Source organism: Harpia harpyja, chromosome W (genome assembly GCF_026419915.1).
Source record: "Harpia harpyja isolate bHarHar1 chromosome W, bHarHar1 primary haplotype, whole genome shotgun sequence".
Classification (NCBI taxonomy): Eukaryota; Metazoa; Chordata; class Aves; order Accipitriformes; family Accipitridae; genus Harpia; species Harpia harpyja.
In genome coordinates, this window is record NC_068968.1 from 8,197,069 (window position 1) to 8,223,334 (window position 26,266).

General features: G+C 42.2%; 1 protein-coding gene across 1 annotated transcript in view; it reads right to left on the minus strand.

Moving 5' to 3' along the window:
* LOC128136073 (E3 ubiquitin-protein ligase UHRF2-like) overlaps nt 1-26,266 on the minus strand; it is a 157,159-nt gene that overhangs the window by 18,423 nt on the left and 112,470 nt on the right. Inside the window, exons 6-9 of the mRNA XM_052775160.1 lie at nt 23,871-24,057; nt 19,882-20,005; nt 19,427-19,534; nt 13,278-13,382 (exon numbers count right to left, since the gene is read on the minus strand). Of these exons, the coding sequence (XP_052631120.1) occupies nt 13,278-13,382; nt 19,427-19,534; nt 19,882-20,005; nt 23,871-24,057 (524 nt within the window). The remainder of the gene's footprint in view (nt 1-13,277; nt 13,383-19,426; nt 19,535-19,881; nt 20,006-23,870; nt 24,058-26,266) is intronic.

Here is a 26,266-nt window from a genome sequence, read left to right on the forward strand (position 1 = left end):
GCAAAAAAAAATTAACAAGACTGGAGAAACTCAGAAGAGACAAAGGGTATAGTCTATTTAGCAAAAAAGATTAACTACAAGTACCTTCATGAAGGTACCTTCATGAATACTGAATACAAAAATATTTTTTGTCTAACAGACAAACATAAATCAAGAAGAAATGGATAGAGGCTTAAGTCAAACAAATCCAAATGAAAGGCACATATTTAAATATATTTATAATTAACCACTATAACCAATTTCCATGGGAAACAGGGAATTCTCAAACTTTTGAGGCCTTCAAAGTAAAATTAGATAACTCTGGAAGATATTCTTTAGTCAAAGCTATATTTTAGCCATTGGGCTTAACAAAGAGATAAGATAGATGTCGTGGTTTAACCCCAGCCAGCAACTAAACACCACGCAGCCGCTCACTCACTCCCCCCCCACCCAGTGGGATGGGGGAGAAAATCAGGAAAAGAAGCAAAACCCGTGGGTTGGGATAAGAACGGTTTAATAGAACAGAAAAAGAAGAAACTAATAATGATAATGATAACACTAATAAAATGACAACAGAAATAATAAAAGGATTGGAATGTACAAATGATGCGCAGTGCAATTGCTCACCACCCGCCGACCGACACCCCGCCAGTCCCCGAGCGGCGAATCCCTGCCCCCACTTCCCCGTTTATATACTAGATGGGACGTCACATGGTATGGAATACCCCGTTGGCCAGTTTGGGTCAGGTGCCCTGGCTGTGTCCTGTCCCAACTTCTTGTGCCCCTCCAGCTTTCTCACTGGCTGGGCATGAGAAGCTGAAAAATCCTTGACATTAGTCTAAACACTACTGAGCAACAACTGAAAACATCAGTGTTATCAACATTCTTCACATACTGAACTCAAAACACAGCACTGTACCAGCTACTAGGAAGACAGTTAACTCTATCCCAGCTGAAACCAGGACAATAGATGTAAGGCCTGGGCATACATACTTACTTGTCCTATATCCCTTCAGTGTTCTACACGTGAATGGGCAAAATGCTATAGATTTGGGGCAAACTGGAAATCCAGGAGAAGGAAAGTGAGGAATAAATGGAACACTGTCTTTTTAGCAGAATTACAGCTTTAAACACTTGCACCTTAGCCATCTCAATGGGGGTAGGGGATGGAGATCCATGCAGCAGCAAAGACACAAGGGTTGTTGATATGTTAGAAACCACAGAAGCACCTGAGAACAGTCACATAGGAATTAGGGCTTCTTCCCCAAAAAAGGTGCCAGGATCAATAGCCCAACTGAAGTGCATCTACACCAATGCACGCAGAATGGGCAAGAAACAGAAGGAGCTGGAAGCCATTGTGCAGCTGGAAAACTATGATGTAATTGCAATCAGGGAAACATGGTGGGATGACTCACGCAACTGGAGTGCTGCAATGGATGGCTATAAGCTCTTCAGAAGGGATAGGCAAGGAAGGAGCAGCAGTGGGGTAGCCCTGTATGTTAGGGAGTGTTTTCACTGTCTAGAGCTTGATGATGGTGATGAAAGGGTTGAGTGTTTATGGGTAAGAATCAGGGGAAAGGCCAACAAGGCAGATATCATGGTGAGAGTCTGTTATAGACCACCCAACCAGGATGAAGAGGCAGATGAAATATTCTATAAGCAGCTGGGAGAAGTCTCACGATCGCTAACCCTTGATCTCAAGGGGGACTTCAACTTACCAGATGTCCGCTGGAAATACAATACAGCAGAAAGGAAACAGTCTAGGAGGTTCCTGGAGTGTGTGGAAGATAACTTCCTGACACAGCTGGTGAGTGAGCCAACTAGGGAAGGTGCCCCGCCGGACCTGTTGTTTGCGAACAGAGAAGGACTTGTGGGTGATGTGATGGTTGGAGACTGTCTTGGGTATAGCAGTCATGAAATGATAATGAAATGAAATTAAATGATTCTTGGAGAAGTAAGGAGGGGGGTTAGCAGAACTGCCACCTTGGACTTCTGGAGGGCAGACTTCGGCCTGTTTAGGGGCCTGGTTGACAGAGTCCCTTGGGAGGCAGTCCTGAAGGGCAAAGGAGTCCAGGAAGGCTGGACATTCTTCAAGAAGGAAATCTTAAAGGTGCAGGCCATCCCTATGTGCCAAAAGATGAGCCGGGGGGGGGAAGAAGACCAGCCTGGCTGAACAGAGCTTTGGATGCAACTCGGGGAAAAAAAAAGAGAGTTTATGACCTTTGGAAGAAGGGGCAAGCAACTCAGGAGGACTGCAAAGATGTGAGGCTATGCAGAGACAAAATTAGAAGGGCCAAACCCAACTAGAACTTAATTTGGCTACTATGGTAAAAGACAATAAAAAATGTTTCTATAAATACCTTAACAACAAAAGGAGGGCTAAGGAGAATCTCCATCCTTTATTGGATGCAGGGGAAACATAGTGACAAAGGCTGAGGTACTTAATGCCTTCTTTGCCTCAAACTTTAATAGTAAGACCAATTGTTCTTGGGGCACCCAGTCCCCTGAGCTGGAAGACTGTTGAGTGCCTCAACAAGCTACTCAGCCTCAAACAGAGGATGACAGACGCAAAATAAGATTACATTATATCACATTTCTCTCTTGCAATGTTGGTTCCTCTGTTGTATACCTGGTTTTGAATCTAACAAACAAGCAAAGAAGAATCAAAGAATAAGACTTTAAATTCCACCAATATCCTCAAGCATAGTGTTCCTATTGGCTAGGCTCAACTCTGAAGTCATGCAGCAGTTCACAAGGATATTAGCTACTACAACTCATGTGAATTTAGGCTCTCTGAAGATGGTGCCAAATCTATTTTTTTTCCATTTAATATTTATCTTCTGTAGTATGCTCAGATTTCAACATCTTTAACATCTTCATTAATGATCTGGATAATTGTCCTAGTTTCAGCTGGGATAGAGTTAACTGTCTTCCTAGTAGCTGGTACAGTGCTATGTTTTGAGTTCAGTATGCGAAGAATGTTGATAACACACTGATGTTTTCAGTTGTTGCTAAGTAATGTTTAGACTAAAGTCAAGGATTTTTCAGCTTCTCATGCCCAGCCAGTGAGAAAGCTGGAGGGGCACAAGAAGTTGGCACAGGACACAGCCAGGGCAGCTGACCCAAACTGGCCAACGGGGTATTCAATACCATGTGATGCCACATCTAGTGTATAAACTGGGGGGGAGTGGGGGCAGGGGATCGCCACTCGGGGACTAACTGGGTGTCGATTGGCGGGTGGTGAGCAATTGCACTGTGCATCATTTGTACATTCCAATCCTTTTATTATTGCTGTTGTCATTTTATTAGTGTTATCATTATCATTATTAGTTTCTTCTTTTCTGTTCTATTAAACCGTTCTTATCTCAACCCACGAGTTTTACTTCTTTTCCCGATTTTCTCCCCCATCCCACTGGGTGGCGGGGGGAGTGAGCGAGCGGCTGCGTGGTGTTTAGTTGCTGGCTGGGGTTAAACCACGACAATAATGAACTGGGAGGAGTGGCTGATACTCCAGAGGGTTGTGCTTCCTTCCAGAGGGACCTTGAAGACTGGAGAAATGGGATGAGAGGACAACAAAGGGAAGTGCCAAGTCCTGCACCTGGGGAGGAACAACCTCATGCACCAATATATGCTGGGGGCCACCCCAGCTGGAAAGCAGCTTTGCAGAAAAGGACCTGGGGGTCCTGGTAGACACCAAGTTGAACATGAGCCAGAAATGTGCCCTTGGGGCAAAGAAGGTGTAGTGAATCTGACTGGAAGACCACTGTACATCTAGGAGTTAGTGATCCACATAACAGTTAACCTTAAGTAGGCCCAGCCCTGTGCTGTGCTATGCTGCATGTACAGCATGGCCTTCAGGCCTGTGTTGTGCTGCACAAATCCCTTGGATACAGGATAAACTCAGCCAGCTCATTGTAACAGAGGAGCCTTCAGGCAGCTCCCACTTCATACCGGTGATTATGCCACCTGCGTGGCCTTGCCTTTATCTAACAGTGCAGCAAGAAGTTCTCATGAGAACATAGTTTCTGTTTTAACAGTAAAAATCCTGGAGTTGTTTCCTCATAATAAAATCCTATAATAGCTTGAATGACCAAAATGGGAGAATCTCTGCTATGGACAGTGTCTGTATGGTGTGCTATGCATGGATCGGAGGTCTGTTCGATGCTAGACTGCTCAGGGTTCCCAGCATCTAAAGAGACGTAAGATTATCTATGCTATTCTCTCTATTATGAAGGGACTGGACCATCTCTCCTATGAGGAAAGGCTGAGAGAGCTGGGATTGTTCAGCCTAGAGAAGAGAAGGCTCAGACGGGATCTTATCAATGTATATAAATACCTGAAGGGAGGATGCAAAGAAGACAAAACTAGGCTCTTTGCAGTGATGTCCAGTGACAGGACAAGAGGCAATAGGCACAAACGGAAACGCAGGAGGTTTCCTCTGAACATACAGAAAAATTTTTTTACTATGAGGGTGACTGAGCACTGGAACAGGTTGCCCAGGGAGGTTGTGAAACCTCTCTTTTGGAGATATTCAAAAGCCATCTGGACATTGTCCTGGGCAACTAGCTCTAGGTCACCCTGCTTGAGCAGGGGGGTTGGACCAGAAGACCTCCAGAGGTCCCTTCTAACCTCAGTCATTCTGTGATTCTATGACTGCATGATTCTATGACTTCTTTAGTCTCATATATACACAAAAACCTGTGTCTATCAATATATAAAATATTATATGATTAAAGGTTAAGATTTTCTTCAGTATCACAAAAAACAAAATATAAGCCTTTTTAAAAAAAGAAGCTATTACATCCAAGACAAGGTTTAAATATAGGACTCTTGTTTGAAAGAATACAATAGGGTTTTTCAGGCTGTGAAAGTAATTTTCAAAACAATGCAAATACAGACAAGAAGACAATGAGGGGTTCAAAGATCAGGAGACAGGGAGAGATTTCACAAAATGATACAAGAAAGATAATTTTTTTTTGTAATCACATTTTGTATAAACTGAAAGGTAACAACAATGTGGAACAATATGTAAAGGAAGGTGTAGAGGAGGCTAGTGCATAACAGAAAATAATAGTCTGCCTAAGAATCTGAAATATCAGTACCAAAAAAGTATGAATTTTAAAAATACCATATTACTGTAATACCGCTGATATAGCATATAACAATTATAGTACTGATAACATAGAGTGGCAGGGTTATATAGCAATTTATATCATACAATTTAATTCATTGGCTATTCTCACCTAAAATCAAATCCCCTTCAGGCACACATCGGACTTCCCCATTCTTCTGCATCACCCACGTCCTTGAGCAAAAGCAATCCCACGAATGGGTTTACCTTTGCCTGAGGCAGGAGTAACCCAGACTGTCTTCCCCAGCATACTTTTTATGTGCACTACAGGGACTTTATCCACTTCTATAGAATGCATAAAAGTTCTGACTGGGCAGGGCCAGCTCGAATGGCAGATCCCCTGGTGTTGACTAACCAGTTGGCTTTTGCTAAATGTGTACCCCAGTGTTTGAAGGTTCCACCCCCCATTACTCTCAATGTAGTTTTCAGCAGTCTGTTGTATCGTTCAATATTCCCAGAGGCTGGTACATGATAGGGGATGTGATATACCCACTCAATGCCATGTTCTTTGGCCCAGGTGTCTATGAGGTTGTTTCAGAAATAAAGCCCGTTGTCTGACTCAGTTCTTTCTGGGGTGCCGTGTCGCCACAAGACCTGCTTTTCAAGGCCCAGGAGAGTGTTCAGGGCAGTGGCATGGGGCACAGGATATGTTTCCAGCCACCCAGTGGTTGATTCCACCATTGTAAGCACATAGCACTTGCCTTGGCGGGTTTGTGGGAGTGTGATATAGTCAATCTGCCAGGCTTCCCCATATTTATATTTCAGCCATCGCCCTCCATACCACAGGGGCTTTAACCACTTGGCTTGCTTATTGCAGCACATGTTTCACATTCATGGATAACCTGTGCGATAGTGTCCATGGTCAAGTCCACCCCTCGGTCACGAGCCCATCTATATGTTGCATCTCTTCCCTGATGGCCTGAAGTATCATGGGCCCACCAAGCCATAAATAGCTCACCCTTATATTGCCAGTCCAGATCCACCTGAGACACTTCAGTCTTGGCAGCCTGATCCACCTGCTGGTTGTTTTGATGTTCTTCAGTGGCCCGACTCTTGGGTACATGAGCATCTACATGACGTACTTTTATAACCAGATTCTCTAGCTGGGGGACAATATCTTGCCACAGTGCGGCAGCCCAGATGGGTTTACCTCTACGCTGCCAGTTGCTCTGCTTCCATTGCTGTAATCACCCCCACAGGGCATTTGCCACCATCCATGAGTCAGTATAGAGATAGAGCACTGGCCACTTCTCTCTTTCAGCAATGTCTAACGCTAGCTGCATGGCTTTCACCTCTGCAAATTGACTCCATTCACCTTCTCTTTCAGCAGTTTCTGCGACTTGTGTAGGACTCCATACAGCAGCCTTCCACCTCTGACACTTTCCCACAATGCAAAAAGACCCATCAGTGAACAGGGCATATTGCCTCTCATTTTCTGGCAGTTTATTATACAGTGGGGCCTCTCCAGCATGCATCACCTCCTCCTCTGGCGACACTGCAAAATCTTTGCCTTCTGGCCAGTCCCTGATCACTTCAAGAATTCCTGGGCAACTGAGGTTTCCCATGTGAGCCTGTTGTGTGATCAGTGCAATCCACTAACTCCATGTGGCATCAGTTGCATGATGTGTAGAGGAGACTTTCCCTTTGAACATCCAGCCCAGCACTGGCAGTCGGGGTGCTAAGAGGAGCTGTGTTTCAGTACCAACCACTTCTGAGGCAGCTTGAACTCCTTCATATGCTGACAATATCTCTTTTTCAGTTGGAGTATAGTGAGCCTCAGATCCTCGATATCCTCGACTCCAAAACCCCAGGGGTCGGCCTCGGGTCTCCCCTGGTGCTTTCTGCCAGAGGCTCCAGGTAGGGCCATTCTCCCCGGCTGCAGTATAGAGCACATTTTTAACATCTTGTCCTGCCCGGACTGGCCCAAGGGCTACTGCATGAACAATCTCCCGCTTAATTTGTTCAAAGGCTTGTTGTTGCTCAGGGCCCCATTTAAAATCATTCTTCTTCCGGGTCACTTGATAGAGAGGGCTTACAATCAGACTGTAATTTGGAATATGCATTCTCCAAAACTCCACGACACCTAAGAAGGCCTGTGTTTCCTTTTTATTAGTCGGTGGAGACATAGCTGCTATTTTGTTGATCACGTCCATGGGGAATCTGATGACGCCCATCTTGCCATTTTATTCCTAAAAACTGGATCTCCTGTGCAGGTCCCTTGACCTTCCTTTCTTTTATGGCAAAACCGGCTTTCAGAAGGATTTGGATTATTTTCTTCCCTTTCTCGAACACTTCTTCTGCTGTGATGCCCCATACGATGATGTCATCAATGTACTGCAGGTGTTCTGGAGCTTCACCTTTTTCCAGTGCAGTCTGGATTAGTCCATGGCAAATGGTGGGGCTGTGTTTCCACCCCTGGGGCAATCGATTCCAGGTGTACTGGACGCCCCTCCAAGTGAAAGCAAACTGTGGTCTGCACTCTGCTGCCAGAGGGATTGAGAAAAATGCATTAGTGATGTCAGTTGTGGCATACCACGTGGCTGCCTTTGACTCTAGTTTGTATTGAAGTTCTAGCATGTCCGGCACGGCAGCACTCAGCAGTGGCATGACACCATTCAGGCCACGATAGTCAACTGTTAGTCTCCACTCCCCATTAGACTTTCGCACGGGCCATATGGGACTATTAAAGGGTGAGCGAGTTTTGCTGATCACTCCTTGGCTCTCCAGTTGATGAATTAACTTGTGGATGGGAATCAGGGAGTCTCGGCTGGTGCAATATTACTGCCAGTGCACCGTTGTGGTAGCAATTGGCACTTGTTGTTCTTCCACCTTCAGCAACCCCACAATCGAAGGGTCTTGAGAGAGACCAGGCAGGGTAGACAGCTGTTTAATTCCCTCCGTCTCCAAGGCAGCTATACCAAAGGCCCATCGATACCCCTTTGGGTCCTTAAAATACACTCTCCTGAGATAGTCTATGCCAAGGATGCACGGAGCCTCTGGACCAGTCACAATGGGGTGTTTCTGCCATTCATTCCCAGTTAGGCTTACTTCAGCTTCCAATACAGTTAACTCTTGGGATCCCCCTGTCACACCAGAAATAGAAATGGGTTCTGCCCCTTCATAACTTGATGGCATTAAAGTACACTGTGCGCCGGTGTGTACTAGAGCCTTATACTCCTGTGGGTCTAATGTGCCAGGCCATCGAATCCACACAGTCCAATAGACCCGGTTATCCCTTTCCTCCACCTGGCTGGAGGCAGGGCCCCTCTAATTCTGGTCAGAGTATCCAGTATTCACTTCTCGTAAAATTGGCTCAGAAGTCCCTTCAAGAGGATCAGAAATAAGATCAGCCCTTCTACTCTGTTTGGAAACTGGAGCAGCATTTTCCCTGGTAGAATCCCCTTTTGTGATGGTTTTTCCTTGCAACTCCCGTACCCATGCATTTAGGACCTAGGTTTTCCATCCCATTTCCTCATGTCCTCTCCGTGGTCACATAGGTAAAACCACAGGGCACCTTGCAGTGTGTACCTTCTATATTCTCTCTCTTGGGCAGAGGAGCGCTCACTCCTAATAGCTGAGACACTGGTCCGTACAGGTGGGGAGTAGGACGTATCCTCTTTGATTTGCTGGAAATCCCGGGACAGCTTCTCCACAGCCAAAATGCAGGCTTGTAGGGAGGAAGAGAGATTTTCTTGGCATTGCTGGAGCTGGCGAGTCATTTCATGCACCGTTGGTGCCTCTTCATCTTTCCAGGTCATTATTGCCAGTGAGTTGGCATAGGACAATGGTGCGCTCCATACAAACTTCCGCCACATGGGTCGTGTGCATTGGACTTCGTCTGGATCGTTGGGTAGTTGATTCATTATGATCCAGACGATGCACATCTCTAGCACGGCTAATTCCCTCAGATATTGGATACCTCTTTCCATGGTGGTCCACTTGCTTGATTGACATATAACATCTTCCTTAAAGGGGTACCTTTCCTTCACACTTGACAGGAGTCGCCTCCAGAGGCTGATGGCTTGTGTCCCTTTTCCAATTGCCTTGTCAATGCCACCTTCCCTGGAAAGTGATCCCAGCTGCTTGGCTTCCCTACCTTCTAATTCCAAACTATTTGTGAGAGACTGAAAGAGTTAATGTCTCAAACATTGTGGTGGGGCAAGTTCTGCTTAAAGACAAAGGTGAAAAGCCCATCAGCTCAGACATCAGCAACAGGAAGGGGAGGGCGTGCTGGAGGGTGCCCAGCTCCCTGTTCTGATAAGCTGTTCTGATACAAAGATCAAACAATGGCCACGTCTGCAGGGAAGGGGAAGTTACTCCCCAAACCACCCTCAAGCCCAAAGGCTCACAAACTGCTCATTAGCGTACTAAGTTCAAGTGCCCACCCAGAGGTGGGGCAAGGATGATAAAAGGACACAAACTGAAGCCCCAGGTGCACAAGCCCACTGGAACTGGACCCCTTGGCTGACTGAACCAACGCTGGACCCAGGACCAGTGAAATCGTTCTCTCTTCCTTTTTCTCTCTCTGCCTTCTTCTCTCTTTCCTTTTCCTTTTCCACAGTCCCTACACCTCATCCAATTCAAGACATAAACTGTTGACCAAGTCTGAGACCAAGAGTGGATCCAGCTGCCTCTAGGCCCTTCTCTGAGGAGGAGTCTAGAAAGCAAGGGGGTCTGCTGTGAACCTCGTGACTCAACGGGAGGGATCTCCTTATTCCCTGAATTGATGTATATGGTTACCACGGTTTACAGAAGTAGTCTTATGCCAATTCCTGTTGTGAGAAACCCTGCCACCTACTACCACACCTCCCCAGTTCAGTTTGCTTCTGTCATTAATAAAATCTTTAACTGATTGTTTGGTGTCATTTCACCTTAATTTAGCCCGAGGGAATTTCGAATTAAACATGACTCCCTGGTCTGTCCAGTCTGGGTCGTGACACTATTAGCCCCATTGTCACAGCATTGGAGCAGCCAGGTGATAATGTGCTCACCTGGACGACGGTCAAAATCTTTTTGCATATCCCGCAGCTCACTCAAGGATAGGGAGCGGGTGATTATCTCTGGTTCCCATGATGACCCTGGTTCATCTCCATCCTTCACTAAGCGAACTGGTTTTTTTGTATATTTCTTCTTGTGTATGGGGGCAACTGATACTGGTGTGGGTTGGTTCGCTGGTTCAGCTGCAGTGCCTGTCGCTGGGGTTGAAGTAACCGCAGTGACTGTCGCTGGGGTTGGAGTGGCCACAGTGCCTGTCGCCTTGTTGTTAGATCCAGAGACCTTCTCTTCCCCTTGAGGGTACTGAATAGTGTTGAACAGGGCTTGATACGCATGGGCCAGGCCCCAGCACATTGCAGTGAGTTGTGTCACCCTGGAATTGTCAGGGTGACAGCATAGTTTTTCCATATGTTCTACTAGTTTTTCAGGATTCTGCACTTGTTCAAGGGTGAAGTTCCAAAACATTGGAGGTACCCACCGCCCTAGGCATTTGCTCATACTACCCCACACACCCTGCCACTCCTAATTATCCAGCCTCAGGGCAGACCTCTGGGTGATCTTCTTAAATAGTTGTTTAACCCTAAACAAGAGCTGAACCACATTCAGGAACATGCTAGTTCCTAGCAATAGGACCATGCTGGTTTCAACATCCCAAGGGTATTCAAATTTTCCAAAATTCTCAATTGCCATTGTAACTAGACTGGAGGAGAAGGGAAAGGGGAAGAAAGGTGTCTCGCCCATAGATTGGCACTTCAAGGAGGAAAGGTAAAGGGTGTAATTATTAATAGTTTCCCACAGAAGGCTCCCAAAATATAGAGGTGACGACAATGCTGAGTGCAAATACTGGATTAGTCCCACGACCGATAATTTTATCATACCGTAAGCCAGTATTACACAATACATCAAAGTGAAAACCTTAATCCACCTCCCATGGATGATAGAGCAGCAGAAGAGGGACTATATACAGCAAGTGAGGTGATGTATAACAGAACATTAAAAACGAGTGCCACAACTCTAAGAGCTCATAAATCGACATTGTGACCAGTGACTATTAAACCAATATAATGAATGCTTGTAACAAATTAATTTTAACACGCTCTGGTCAGATCTGTTGTTATCTCAACCCTTCGAGCCCCACGTTGGGCGCCAAAAGGACTGTCGTGGTTTAACCCCAGCCAGTAACTAAGCACCACACAGCCGCTCACTCACTCCCCTCCCACACACAGTGGGATGGGGGAGACAATTGGAAGGAAAAAGTCAAAACTCATGGGTTGAGATAAGAACAGTTTAATAGAACAGAAAGGAAGAAACTAATAATGATAATAGTAACAATAATAAAATGTAAATAATAATAATAATAAAAGGATTGGAATACACAAAACAAGTGATGCACAATGAAATTGCTCACCACCCGCCGACCGAGGCCCAGTTAGTTCCCGAGCAGCAATCCCCCCCCGGCCAGCTCCCCCCAGTTTATATACTAGGCATGACGTCACATGGTATGGAATACCCCGTTGGCCACTTTGGGTCAGCTGTCCTGGCTGTGTCCCCTCCCAACTTCTTGTGCGCCTCCAGCCTTCTTGCTGGTTGGCCATGAGAAGCTGAAAATTCCTTGACTTAGTCTAAGCATTACTTGGCAACAACTGAAAACATCAGTGTTATCAACATTCTTCTCATACTGAATGCAAGACATAACACTCTACCAGCTACTAGAAAGAAAATTAACTCTATCCCAGCCGAAACCAGGACACATTCTCTTCTTACAGCTGAACAAACCCTGTTGTCTCCATGTATGTCATGTGTTCCAACCTCCTGATCAGCTTGGTCACCCTCCACTGGACTTGTTCCGTTATGTCTGTCTTGTATGTCCAAGTCAAAGGCATTTTTTTTGTCCTGACCTCACTAAAATTAAAATATGATGTATTTAACTTTAGAGGTATAATGACTCCAAAAGAGGAGGCATCTATCTGTTTAACTTGACAACAGTAAAAGGAATGACCAGGACAGAACTTGAAGTGTATCACTTGTACATCACTTGATATATCAGAGGGTTGTGCTGCCATTCAGAGGGATCTCAACAGACTTGAGAAATGGGCTGAGAGGAACTTCATGCAGTTCAACAAAGGGAAATATCAAGTCTTGCACCTGGAGCAAAATAACCCCAGGCACCAGTACACACTGGGGGCCCACCAGCTCGAAAGCAGCTTGGCAGGAAAGGCCCTTGGAGTCCTGCTGGACAAATTGAACATGAGCCAGTAATGTGCCCTTGTGGCAAGAAAGGCTAATGATATCCTGGGTGGCATAGTGTTGCTAGCAGATGGAGGGAGGTGATCCTTCCCCTCTACTCAGCACTGGTGAGGCCACACCTGGAGTCCTGTGTCCAGTTCTGGGCTCCCCAGTACAAGAGAGACAAGGACATACTGGAGAGAGTCCAATGAAGGGCCACTAAGATGATTAAGGGACTGGAGCACCTCACATAAGAGGAAAGGCTGAGAGAGCTGGGACTGTTTAGCCTAGGGAAGAGAAGGCTCAGTGGGAATCTCATCAATTTGTACAAATATCTGAAGGAAGGGTGCAAAGAGGACGAGCCAGGCTCTTTTCACTAGTTCCCAGAGACAGGACAAGAGGCAATGGGCACAAACGGAAACACAGGCGGTTCTGTCTGAACATAAGGAAACACTTTTAAATGTGAGGGTGGCTGAAAACTGGAACAGGCTACCCAGAGAGACTCTGGAGTCTCTATACATAGATATATTCAAAAGCTGACTGGACACAGTCCTGCTCTAGGAGACTCGGCTTGAGCAGGGATGTTGGACTAGACCCTCTCAAAAGGTCCCTTCCAACCTCAATGATTCTGTTATTCTGTGACTTGTAAAATTTAAGATTTTAAATGATAATAAATTCAGACTATATAAGCACATTGAAACTTGACTTCCATAAACATTCTAAAATTCAGATGTAATTAATATGAGACTAAGAATATTCTTTAAGAAAAAATTATTTAAAAATTTATTCTAAAAATAGTAACACATAGCAAATTAGATATTGGGTAGTAGTAATTTTTGCATACTGATATTTTCATAAGTACTAATTTTAGGATCAGCAACAGACACCACTTGTCATCTTTATAAACTTTAATGTAACCTATTAGTGATTTGAGTAAATGACATACCACTTCATCTTCAAATCCTCCAGCTAGTACAAGTGAATAAGCTCCATCGTTACTGCGTCCATGAATTCCACCAACATGGGGTCTGTGAACACCTGCTTCACTGACCTTGAGTATTAAAAAAGAAAAAAATTTAAAAAAAAACTTTTTGAAACAACTGGTCTTCTGCAATAATTTTTCTGCTTAAAATTTATTTCCATAAGTATGTTTGTGTAACAGGATTGCCATTAAAGGAAAAAAAATTATGAATTTTTTAGGTTATTTTAAGGAAAGAAAAAAAACAAAAGGAAGGACATCCAATGAAAAGAAAGGACAATATAAACAGTGCTGACACAAAGATGAATAGGTACACTTTGCCCTTTAGGAAAAATATTCACGATTCTTGCCATAAGCAACATTTAAGACCAGATTCATGGTTGCTTAGACCAACTCAAAGAAGATACAGATTATCTTTCTAATTCAGTAGTATTTTAAATTTGTGTAAATAATTATGCAAGAATGTATTGGGTTGGCGTGGCAAGGTTTTGGTAGTGGGGGGTTACAGGGGTGGCATCTGGGAGAAGCTGCTGGAAGCTTCCCCTATGTCTGACAGAGCCAATGCCAGCCAGCTCCAAAACGGACCTGCCGCTGGCCAAGGCCAAGCCAATCAGTGACAGTGGTAGTGCCTCTGGGATAACATATTTAAGAAGGGAGGGGTGGGGGGAAGGTGTTTTAAGATTTGGTTTTATTTCTCATTACCCTACTCTGGTCTGATTGGTAATAAATTAAGTTAATTTTCCCCAAGACGAGTCTGTTTTGCCCATGATGGTAATTAGTGAGTGATCTCTCCCTGTCCTTATCTCGACCCATGAGCCCTTTGTTATATTTTCTCTCCCCTGTCCAGTTGAGGGGGGTAGTGATAGAGTGGCTTTGGTGGGCACCTGGCGTTCAGCCAGGGTCAACCCACCACAAAGAAAGATCAGAGTGAGTCAAAATTTTTTTGTGAAAATTATGTCAAGTATTGTTAAAAGTTAACCAGCTCAGGAAAATGCAATCACATTTACAGCCTTCCTTAATCTCTGAACATTTTCTCTTTTTCCAGTTCTGCCCAACTCTGGTACTTACACACACACACTTTTACGCAATTTTATAAGATTTTGAATTGCTTTGCTATTGTCATAAGAATATAACAGTCATCAAACTGCATCAAACCAGAGTTCCAGCTAGTCAAATATCCCTTCTCTGACAACAAATAAAAACAGATAGCTGGTCAGTGTGAAAACTGACTACGCAAGTGCACAATGATATTTATGTGTAAATTTTCTCAGTTTCCAGCTGTGTGTGGCTTAGATTTCCTGAGCCAAAGGCATAATCTTTGCACTTCATGGAAGAAAAGTCAACTAATGGTTATTAATTAGTACTGCTTCCATTCATTCTTAATCTAGAACCTGATCATTTCATTTGATGCCCCCTCCTTTTCATAGAATCATAGAATGGTTGGGAGGGATGTTAAAGATCATCTAGTTCCAAACTCCCTGCCATGGGCAAGGACACCTTCCACTAGGTCAGGTTGCTCAAAGCCCCATCCAACCTGGCCTTGAACACTTCCAGGGATGGGGCATCCACAACCTCTCTGGGCAACCTTTTTCCAGTGCCTCACCACCCTCACAGTGAAGAACATCTTCCTTACATCTAATCTAAATCTATCCTCTTTCAGTTTAAAGACATTACCCCTTGTCCTATCACTACATGCCCTTGTAAAAAGTCCGTCTCCAGCTTTCTTGTAGGCCCCCTTTAGGTACTGGAAGGCTGCTATAAGGTCTCCCCAGAGCCTTCTCTTCTCCAGGCTGAATAACCTCAACTTTCTCAGCCTGTCTTCATAGGAGAGTTGCTCCAGCCCTCTGATCATCTTCGTGGCCGTCCTCTGGACTTGCTCCAACAGGTCCATGTCCTTCTTATGTTGGGGGCCCCAGAGCTGGACACAGTAATCCAGATGGGATCTCATGAGAGTGGAGCAGATGGGGAGAATCACCTCCCTCGACCTGCTAGCCACGCTTCTTTTGATGCGGCCCAGAATGCGATTGGCTTTCTGGGCTGCGAGCGCACATTGCTGGCTCATATTCAGTTTTTCATCCACTAATGCCCCCAAGTCCTTCTCCGCAGGGCTGCTCTCAATCCATTCATCGCCCAGCCTGTATTTGTGCTTGGGATTGCCCTGACCCAGGTGCAGGACCTTGCACTTGGCTTTGTTGAACTTCATGAGGCTTGCATGGGCCCACCTGTCAAGCCTGTCAAGGTCCTTCTGGATTGCATCCCTTGCCTCAAGTATATCAACTACACCACTTGGCCTGGTGTCGTCAGCTAACTTGCTGAGGGTGCGCTCAATCCCACTGTCCATGTTGCCAACAAAGATGTTAAACAGTGCTAGTCCCAATACCAACTCCCGAGGAATGCCACTTGTCATTGGTATCCACTTGGACATCGAGCCATTGACCGCAACTCTTTGAGTGTGACCATCCAGCCAATTCCTTATCCACCGAGTGGTCCACTCGTCAAATCCATGTCTCTCCAATTTAGAGACAAGGATGTCGTGTGGGACAGTGTCAAATGCTTTGCACAAGTCCAGGTAGATGATGTCCATTGCTCTTCCCTTATCCACCAATGCTTTAACCCCATCGTAGAAGGTCACCAAATTTGTCAGGCATGATTTGCCCTTAGTGAAGCCATGTTGGCTGTCACCAATCACCTCCTTATTTTCCATGTGTCTTTAGCATAGTTTCCAGGAGGATCCACTCCATGATCTTGCCGGGCACAGAGTTGAGACTGACTGGCCTGTAGTTCCCTGAGTCTTCCTTTTTTCCCTTTTTTAAAAATGGGGGTTATCTTTCCCCTTTTCCAGTCAGTGGGAACTTCCCTGGACTGCCACAACTTCTCAAATATGATGGAGAGTGGCTTAGCAACTTCATCTGCCAGTTCCCTCAGGACCTGCGGATGCACCTCATCAAGTCCCATGGACTTGTGCACATTCAGGTTCCTTAGATGGTCTTGAACCTGATCTTCTCCTACGGTGGGCGGTTCTTCATTGTCCCAGTCCCTGCCTTTGCCTTCTGTGACTTGGGCGGTGTGGCTGGAGCACTTGCCGATGAAGACTGAGGCAAAGAAGTCGTTGAATACCTCAGCCTTCTCTATATCCCAGGTAACCAGGTCTCCCATTTCCTTCTGGAGAGGGCCCACATTTTCCCTAGTCTTCCTTTTATCACTGATATACCTATAGAAGCTTTTCTTGTTGCCCTTGACGTCCCTGGCCAGATTTGATTCTATCAGGGCTTTAGCTTTCCTAACCTGATCCCTGGCTGCTCAGACAATTTTTCTGTATTCCTCCCAGGCTACATACTTTTTTTCATCAGAAAAGAACATACAGTTGTTCCCTATTCACCTTCTTCAATTTTAATAGACCTCTGTAGCATACCATCTTTCATACAATTTTTGTACGAAAGCCATTCCATACCTTTAACCATCCTTGTTCTTCATAATTATATTGTTTTTCCTCTTCCTTTCTTAAGTCCTAACATTTGATTAACATTTCTGACCACTACTGAGCACAAAGATGACATATTTAAAAAATTATCTATTACAAATTCTCTTTCCTAAATAATAATAATTAGCTGAAAGCCCTTTATCAGCTTTGAAAAGTTGTGATTTTTCCCCCCCTCATCTTTACTATCCATAACAACTTAGCATTGTCACTTAACTGTCAGTTATTTGTCAACTTTTCCAGACCATTTATGAATATGTTGAACAGCACAGGCCTCACTGCCACTCTGTTCTCTGCCATTCCATTAAATGTCATTTCATTCATTCCTCTCCCTTCTTTCATTTTCATGAGGTATCCAGGATTTGACTTAAAATTTAGATTTCTGCCCTTTGGATGCTGTATCCAGAAACAGTTCTAAGTAAGTCAATTTCCTTCTAGGAAAAAGAGAGTTGTAAGCCTTCGAACTACATGACCACACATAATATATAATACATCACATTTAAATATTCTTAAAAGCTTGTTGCATTAAAAAAGGAAGAAAACCATGAGACAGCATTTACAGCATTTTCCTTCTAAATTCTCATAAATCCGCTAAGAACCCATTTTCATATAAAAGAACAGTCAAATCAGAAATAAAAGTGTAACTTTTTATGTGGAAAATGTTGATATTTTTTAAAAGTATATAGTTAATACATAGCCATTGTTAAATAATTATGTACAAATAACTCTTCTTCTAATATCTACACCCTACATTATAAGTCTTATCTCCTTAATTTTCTGAGCAAAACAAACCTCTCTACTTATATTCCTGTTTGCAATCAGCACTTGAAAGTTCTGGGATCTATTTGATCTATTCCACCAATGGAATCCTTAAAGAGATGGAATCCTTAAAGAGATGAAATCCTTAAAGAGATGAAATCCTAACTTTTATTCCTGCTGATACTGGCTGATCCAGTAACAATAAAATTTGATTCAGAGATCTTGAGTTTGCAGAACTGATTTTTAACACTTCCCCTATCTAAGAGAATATAATTTACCTGGAAACTAATAATTTAAAGATTAATGGTTACAGAAGTACTTTTTCAGAATATAAATATGTTTTAAAGTATTTATTTCAGTTTGCTTCACAGAGAAGTTCTTCAAATATGGTAGGGATAAATCAAAATATCACAAAAACCATAAGAATAGACATTAACTTTCTCAATTGAGTAATTGTGTGTAAAATTAATGAATAATTGACGCTAACACTGCAATTTTACATTAGAAAATTAATTTGCTTTGCTATTCTCTAATATCTGTATTGATGGTAGTGCTCACATTAGCACCAGTCAGACAAGATTCAGGGAACTTGTTTAGTATTCAGTTGTTTCACTGTGAATTCTATTAAGGGGAGAAACTGAAAACTGTCGCTAAGGGGCAAAACCTCTTCTGTTGACCATTTTAGCCTGAAGACTTGTATGTCATACCAAACCCAAAATTATTCAGACACCCATTTTCCATAAGAAAAACAGGGGTTTTTATAAGTACTCTCTCTGGAGGCAATGAGTGGGATGAAGATTTCAGAAAACACATTAGAAGAGGCTTTTGATTCTTGCCATGTCTCTCTTCCCCAAAGGGAAGAGAAAGTCTCTGGCTGTTCCTCTGGCTATGGTGGGAATACTCCTGAAATATGTTCTTCTTCTCCACATTTGTCATTCCTGCCCCCTTTGTGCTGACAACAGTATTTGTATAACCACAAAGTGAAATGGATTGGGAAACTTACCCTCCCCCACAAAGGATTGTTTTTCTGCCAGATTACTTTCCAATATAGTTTATCTTATGGCCTGAGAAACATTTGTGATTGATAGAAAACAGAAGGGACAGTGCAAGAAGTGGACATGGCTGGGTGGACTGCTTCTTTCAGTAGTCAATACTGGCTTGTATTAGTTTAAAACATTCATCAGCCTAAAGGTGCTGATGCCAGTTGTGTATGACCCAAAGGAACAGGTAATCAATTTATAGTGATACAATCAGAGGTGGCTCTTACCTTGGGGACAGTGGGTTCCACCCCCACCAGAACTTTAGAACCCTCAGTAAAATGTTATTATTTCTTTCATGTGCTGAGTATGGATAGCATGCACACTAGCACCAAGCGTGGCACCACAACACATTGGAAGAGAAGTATGCACTGAAACAGGAACTGTATTGCACCTGCACAGTGGTCCTCAGTGGGGATCCCGACCAGCTAATAAGCACTAGAGACACCACTGGATACAGTCAAATATTTTCTGAATTGTATAATCTATATCCATAAGTGCAATGGATTGGTTCATCTTCCATAGCAGTAGACTTCAGAAAATATTCAACTTCCTCTAATTATTTCAGTTGGGAGTTTAACATGCGAGATATAAGTCCATGCCAGTTATAGCAGGTTCCCCTTTAAAAATAGTAAGTACTATTTTTACAATTGCAATTAAGTTGAATTTTCAAATCAGTATACTTCAAATTCCACTATAGTTAGCAGTATTTCAAATATTATAATTAAAATACACTCTATATTTATTCTGTGAACATGACAATTACCAATCAAAAAATAATTGTTGTGCCCAAACTGTACCTATTATTCAGATTTATTTCAATTACAAATCTAAAACCATACCTGAACTCTGAATTTCCAGGTTGTCCCAACAGGGACACCAGGTATAGGACCATAGTGATTAGAAGGGACAATAGTGCATTCCTTAGTGCGACCAACACAAGCCATGCCCTAAAAAACACATCAGAGAGGATTAATTTTATCATATTTAAAATAATTTATAAAAGCTGATGTGGATGCCAAGACATCCAACCATTATAGTAAACACTTCAAAATATATTAATATAAAAATTGTCAACAGCAGTTTTAATTAATTAATTAATTTTCTTTATTTACCTCTAGTCATCTTAATAATTCTTCAGATGTTTTAAATTTCAGTAGATGGTGTACAGGATTCAACATTGCTTTACAGTCTGTTCAGTCCTGTACTGAATTTTGTGTAATGCATATATAAACGTAGTTAAAGATGTAACACATACATGAATGGTGAGCTATTTTTAAATTAAAATACATTCTACCTTGCCCCAGTCTCTCTGGCTTTCAGTACTGGCAGATGGCATCTTTGCTTTCTTCTTACTCTGTTTGAGTTTTTCTCCAGCCTTTACAACTTCATTAGAATCATTTTTGCATGAAGGACAATACCTAAAACAAAAGTTTCAGTAAATTCTTTATTACTTAGTAATAATGGCAACACATTTCTTCTAAGCAAAATAGTGTCAAATTTGTTCATCCTGACTAAATATTTTGAAGCTAGCAAATATATGACAGTTTTTAAAAGCTGAGGATTTGGGTTGAAAAAATAAACTCAACAAGAACAAATACTGTCCACTTCTAAAACAAGACTTTTTTTTTAAAGTAGGGTGGTAGAGGTGAAACATTTTCTCATGCGATGTACGAGAGGTCCCCATGTTTCCTGTATTCCCTCCTCATTTTCTCTTCCTTTCCTTGCTTGTTCAGATCTGTCGTGGTTTAACCCCAGCCAGCAACTAAACACCACGCAGCCGCTCACTCATAAGGGAGAGGAGAAATGAGATTAGAGTTATACTGCTGACTAATGCTCATGGTTAATTTCCACATCCTGCCCACTCATCATCTGCTTTTACTGCACCAAATCTCACTTCACACAGCTGGATGTGGAACAGCCCTAGGGTACCACAAAACATGCATACATGTACACATGCATCCTTATACTACCCTACCATGCCTAAGGCATCAGGAATGTGACTCAGTACTCAACAAATGGGAAGAGTATTAAACTCCATTTCTATATATTTCTTTGCCTCATATGGCATTGGGACTCATTCCAGCCACCATAAAACCATTATGGTAGAAAAAGGATAGGAGTGGCTAAGGCAAAGGGAGGAAGGGAGCACACAGATCCTTTTACTGCTTCTAACAGCACTTTTTTCCCACTCCAGGAGTGCCAAGGCAAAGGCAACTGCCATTGCTTCTGGCTTCCATGGGCTGAGTTTGTTCCAAAAGTCACTAGTGGAAGAAGTCTAATCTATAATAATAACATATTTAGATTACTACTACTACTACTTCCTTACTTTTACTATATGCCTTTTATCTTTGAGTATGAACAGAAAAACTAGTTAACATAGGGCAACAAGTCACTGTGTACAGATATTTCACAAGAATTGCCTGTGTACATGCTCTAAACCCTCTAAGAAGATGGGAGCTACCTCAAATCATGTTTTTATTTGCAACCTAGAATTCATAGATACTTATTGCAGAACACAGTCACAATTCAGTTTAACACTTGGGGTCTTGGTACTCTTAAAGCAGCTTATTACACCAAAACCAAGAAATAATGTAAAAGTATTCTACATTTCTAAAAATTGCAAAATATAGACTAAAACAATAATTTTAAAACAATGTCTGCAAAACAAGCACAAATACAGGCTGGGCGATGAATGGATTGAGAGCAGCCCTGCGGAGAAGGACTTGGGGGCATTAGTGGATGAAAAACTGAATATGAGCCAGCAATGTGCGCTCGCAGCCCAGAAAGCCAATCGCATTCTGGGCCGCATCAAAAGAAGCGTGGCTAGCAGGTCGAGGGAGGTGATTCTCCCCATCTGCTCCACTCTCATGAGATCCCATCTGGATTACTGTGTCCAGCTCTGGGGCCCCCAACATAAGAAGGACATGGACCTGTTGGAGCAAGTCCAGAGGACGGCCACGAAGATGATCAGAGGGCTGGAGCAACTCTCCTATGAAGACAGGCTGAGAAAGTTGAGGTTATTCAGCCTGGAGAAGAGAAGGCTCTGGGGAGACCTTATAGCAGCCTTCCAGTACCTAAAGGGGGCCTACAAGAAAGCTGGAGACGGACTTTTTACAAGGGCATGTAGTGATAGGACAAGGGGTAATGTCTTTAAACTGAAAGAGGATAGATTTAGATTAGATGTAAGGAAGATGTTCTTCACTGTGAGGGTGGTGAGGCACTGGAAAAAGGTTGCCCAGAGAGGTTGTGGATGCCCCATCCCTGGAAGTGTTCAAGGCCAGGTTGGATGGGGCTTTGAGCAACCTGACCTAGTGGAAGGTGTCCTTGCCCATGGCAGGGAGTTTGGAACTAGATGATCTTTAAGGTCCCTCCCAACCCAAACCATTCTATGATTTTCAAATCATACCTGTTCAATTTAAAGGTAAAGAAGAAATTTTCCATAATTTTCCACTAGGCAAACTCCACGTGGACATTGATATTCAGGCTATGTTCTTTCCTGTTCAAACACATTTTGAGGGTTGTTCTTTTTTAAAAAATTAAACTTGGAGCCTGTGTATTTTCTTTTTTGTAACCTTGTTGTGATTAATTTTGGAACATAAAATTACTTTTTGCTGCTGGAGTACTGATATAGAGTCTTTTAGGAGTAAGGGGACCTGAAGAAGAATGGATGCACTGTCAGAGGATCCTAAATAATATTCCCTTTAATATTCTGGATGACTGTAGTTAAAAAACTTCTCAGTTGTTATACCCAAAAGTCAAGCACAGTCACAGAACACTGTTTGACTGTGACCAACTCTGAAGTGCTATAGCAGAGAACGCTTTCCAACACATGATTTGGAAGCAATAAGATCTTCATCTCACTTCTGTAAGCAATTAGTAGGAAGTGAATGGATGTTGGGGCAGATTAGTCTTCTGTGCACAAAAGTAGAAAACCTGGGGATAGCTGGGATTCGCATGCTGCCCAACAAAGACTGCTGAATAAAGATTATATATACCTGTGTACACAATCATTTTGCATATACAAGAAATTGGAAGCACACGGACAATAATTGCTATATTTAGTCCCAACAACTCATACATATTTGCAATATGTATTGAAAATATTTTCTAGATAGTGTTCAAATTCAGCAGTTTCTCCAAACAGAGCAAATATGAGTAAAATTATTTTCAGTTCAGGATATTCAAAAGGAAATGTCTATTTCCTTTTAAATCAGCAGAAGCTTCTCATTGTGCACATGTACACAATGAAAAAACCCTCACCAAATGTCATAACTGAAGTTGCACACAGGTATAAATATAACTGGAGTCTGGGGAAACTGAAATATATTAGCCCAGGAAAAAAGGTAGAGCATTAGACACTGAACTATAAACAAACTTACTCAGTATGAGGCAGCTGATCTAATATAGTACACTAAGTTATTTACTTCCATAGATTGTCAAAACTTCTAAAGTACTTAAAATATTTTATTTGAAGTGTGTAGTTCTACTAAAATCTATCACAAAGTGCAGTTCAAAGTTTTCTTTAAAACATGTCCGTAGACATCTATTGATGTATTCATAATGGAAAACTTAATTCTAAAGTTCTATTTATAAGTCACTTATAAAAGATTAGCATTTAATATATTTTACAAGCAGGTTATAAGTACAAATGGTATGAGTTGCACATAACTGATACAGGTGATGTGGCATGGAGCTCAAGATGATAAGCTTCAACAGGCTGATGCTGGCTCCATGCAGAGTCAGCTCAGAATGGAGTTAGCTGAGTCCACCAAGGCCCTACTAGTTTGGATTTCTTGCTGGTGGTGCTAGAGTTACTGGAAATGGGGAGGAGTAAGGTACTGGTTTTCTCACAGCAGAAAAAATGAATGAGGCAGCTGTAGGACAAGGGAAGGGCAAGGAGGCAGCAATGAGGGCTGAGATTGAGGGGAAAGAAAAGGATTAAAGGAGAAGCAACAATGAAGCCCGAATAAAACAAATAAAAGGTTGGGGAAGCACCACTGTAGGTGGTGCTAATTAAGTCTAATAACATCAGTTAATGTCACAGAAGTCATAAACTGAACAAGCTAATTTCTGAAATTCTGTAATGATTAATAATGCTCAATACCAATTATATTTATAAATAGAATCTTAACATAAAATGTAAATATGTTTATATACAGTGCAAGGATGAAAAACATACCAGAAATATAAAAGCTCTTCAGTAATTCCTCTAGTTGCAAATAACAAAGAGGTACCTTGTGTAGAATGGGAATATACATAAGTAAATCATCCTTGTATATTTACCAATCCTCATCTTCTGGTATCTTGCTTAAGGGAGGGTTCAGGCAGTATATATGATAAGCCATATTACATTCATCACAAAGGAGTTGCATGTGAGCATCCTGTTTTCCACCACACAAGTAACAGGAGCAAAAGCGACATTCCTTATCTGGGTCAGCCCTGCAGTGCTTGCATTCAGGGCCACTCTTTCCTATCAAAAAAGATAAAAAGCCACAGGTCTTAGAAAACTGATTTCAGATTTATAAATACAACATAATGGCAGAAGAATATATACATGTGTGCCCACATGAACATGCCATGGATGTAGTAGCTTTGCTATGACAATGAAGTCTGGGTTTAAAAAGATCAAGCCAACAGGAACAGTTTATACCTTTATAACACTTATGTATTACTACCTGACTAAGCAGCTACTGTCAATATCAACTTGTGTTCTTCAGCTTAACATTTATGAAAGGGTCATTGTCATTTTCCAGGTTAGGTTGCAACCTAGCCTGTTGCTCTGCTACCCTGGCCATCAGGGGATGAGGGTGTGGGGGATGTAAAAAAGAAAGAAAATAGCTCTACACACTCAAACAGTGGCAACATAATTCACTGTCATTAAAACATTAATGTGAATGGACTCATTTTGATGGACTAGGTCATGAGAAGATATTGTTCTGCAAGTTGCCTTGGCAGGACTGTCTGTAGGACTTGAACAGAACTGTGAAGTTACAGTTCTTTATAGTATTGCAATTAAAAAAATGCACAGGGTTGATAAATAAAGAATAATACAGTTTAATTTTAATTTCATCAATTCAAGATAATTTTTATTTAAATCTGAAAAAATAGACAAGTTTATTCTTAGTAATAAATCATTTTTTCCTCTTAATTCAAACAGCCAAATGAAAGAATATGTTTAATTATGTTGGTTTACTGAAACTTAAGCACTTGGATCAGCCTACATTAGTGTTGTAAATGACCAGATTACTGCTTTTATGCATTACTACATCAATAGGACTCAATTCTTTACACATATGAGCACTGTCCCTATTTGAAAGTGGCACTTTTATAATGAGGCATTTGACTCCCTGGACTAATGGAATTTCTTCTGCCACGTGTACAAGCAACAATGAAAGTGACCAATCAGTAGCTTCTCTGATTCCTCACCACCACTACTCCACCTGTACACTCTTCCCACAGATCGGATCTTGGTGCATTCTTGTCGTGGTTTAACCCCAGCCAGCAACTAAGCACCACGCAGCCGCTCACTCACTCCCCCCCACCCAGTGGGATGGGGGAGAAAATCGGGAAAAGAAGTAAAGCTCGTGGGTTGAGATAAGAACAGTTTAATAGAACAGAAAAGAAGAAACTAATAATGATAATGATAACACTAATAAAATGACAACAGCAATAATAAAAGGATTGGAATGTACAAATGATGCACAGTGCAATTGCTCACCACCTGCCGATCGACACCCAGTTAGTCCCCGAGTGGCGATCCCCTGCCCCCACTCCCCCCCAGCTTATATACTAGATGTGGTGTCACATGGTATTGAATACCCCGTTGGCCAGTTTGGGTCAGGTGCCCTGGCTGTGTCCTGTCCCAACTTCTTGTGCCTCTCCAGCTTTCTCGCTGGCTGGGCATCAGAAGCTGAAAAATCCTTTACTTTAGTCTAAACACTACTTAGCAACAACTGAAAACATCAGTGTTATCAACATTCTTCGCATACTGAACTCAAAACATAGCACCATACCAGCTACTAGGAAGACAGTTAACTCTATCCCAGCTGAAACCAGGACAATTCTTCAGCAGGAGTTTTCTTAAATGTAAATATTAATAAATTCTAAATGTATAGCTTAATATCTATGAAAAGCAAATTACAACTCAGAAAAACTCCATCCCTCTAAAAAATTAATATCCAGATAGATATAAGAATTATTAATTAAGGACAACAGATGATCCCAGATCACCAATTTTCATACAGTTTCTTTTTACAGAAATGGAATTAATGCTACCCTTCTGTTTCTGCTCATTTGGGAATTTGGACCAACGTATCCTTTGTATAGTAACAGCATAGGTACTGGTTCCTCAGCTAAGGTAAGAAATGCCTTTATAGAAAAAGGAGAACATTTAATAGTCTTATATTAGATGCAAAGGAAAGTGTAGTTAAATTGAATACATGTAGCAGAATTAACTATTACAGAAAGTGTCTGAAACAAGTATAAGTTTAGAAGGAAGAGAAGACTTAAGAGCACTTGACCACAGCTCAAAGAACTATAGCATTAAAGGAAAACAATTTTGGAGTATTTCTGTGTGAAAACCATCAAGAAAGACTACGGAAGTGAATCTGACAAACTAAATTATGATGATGTGATACAGGATATAATAAGAACAACAACTAAGTAATGTGATGACCAGA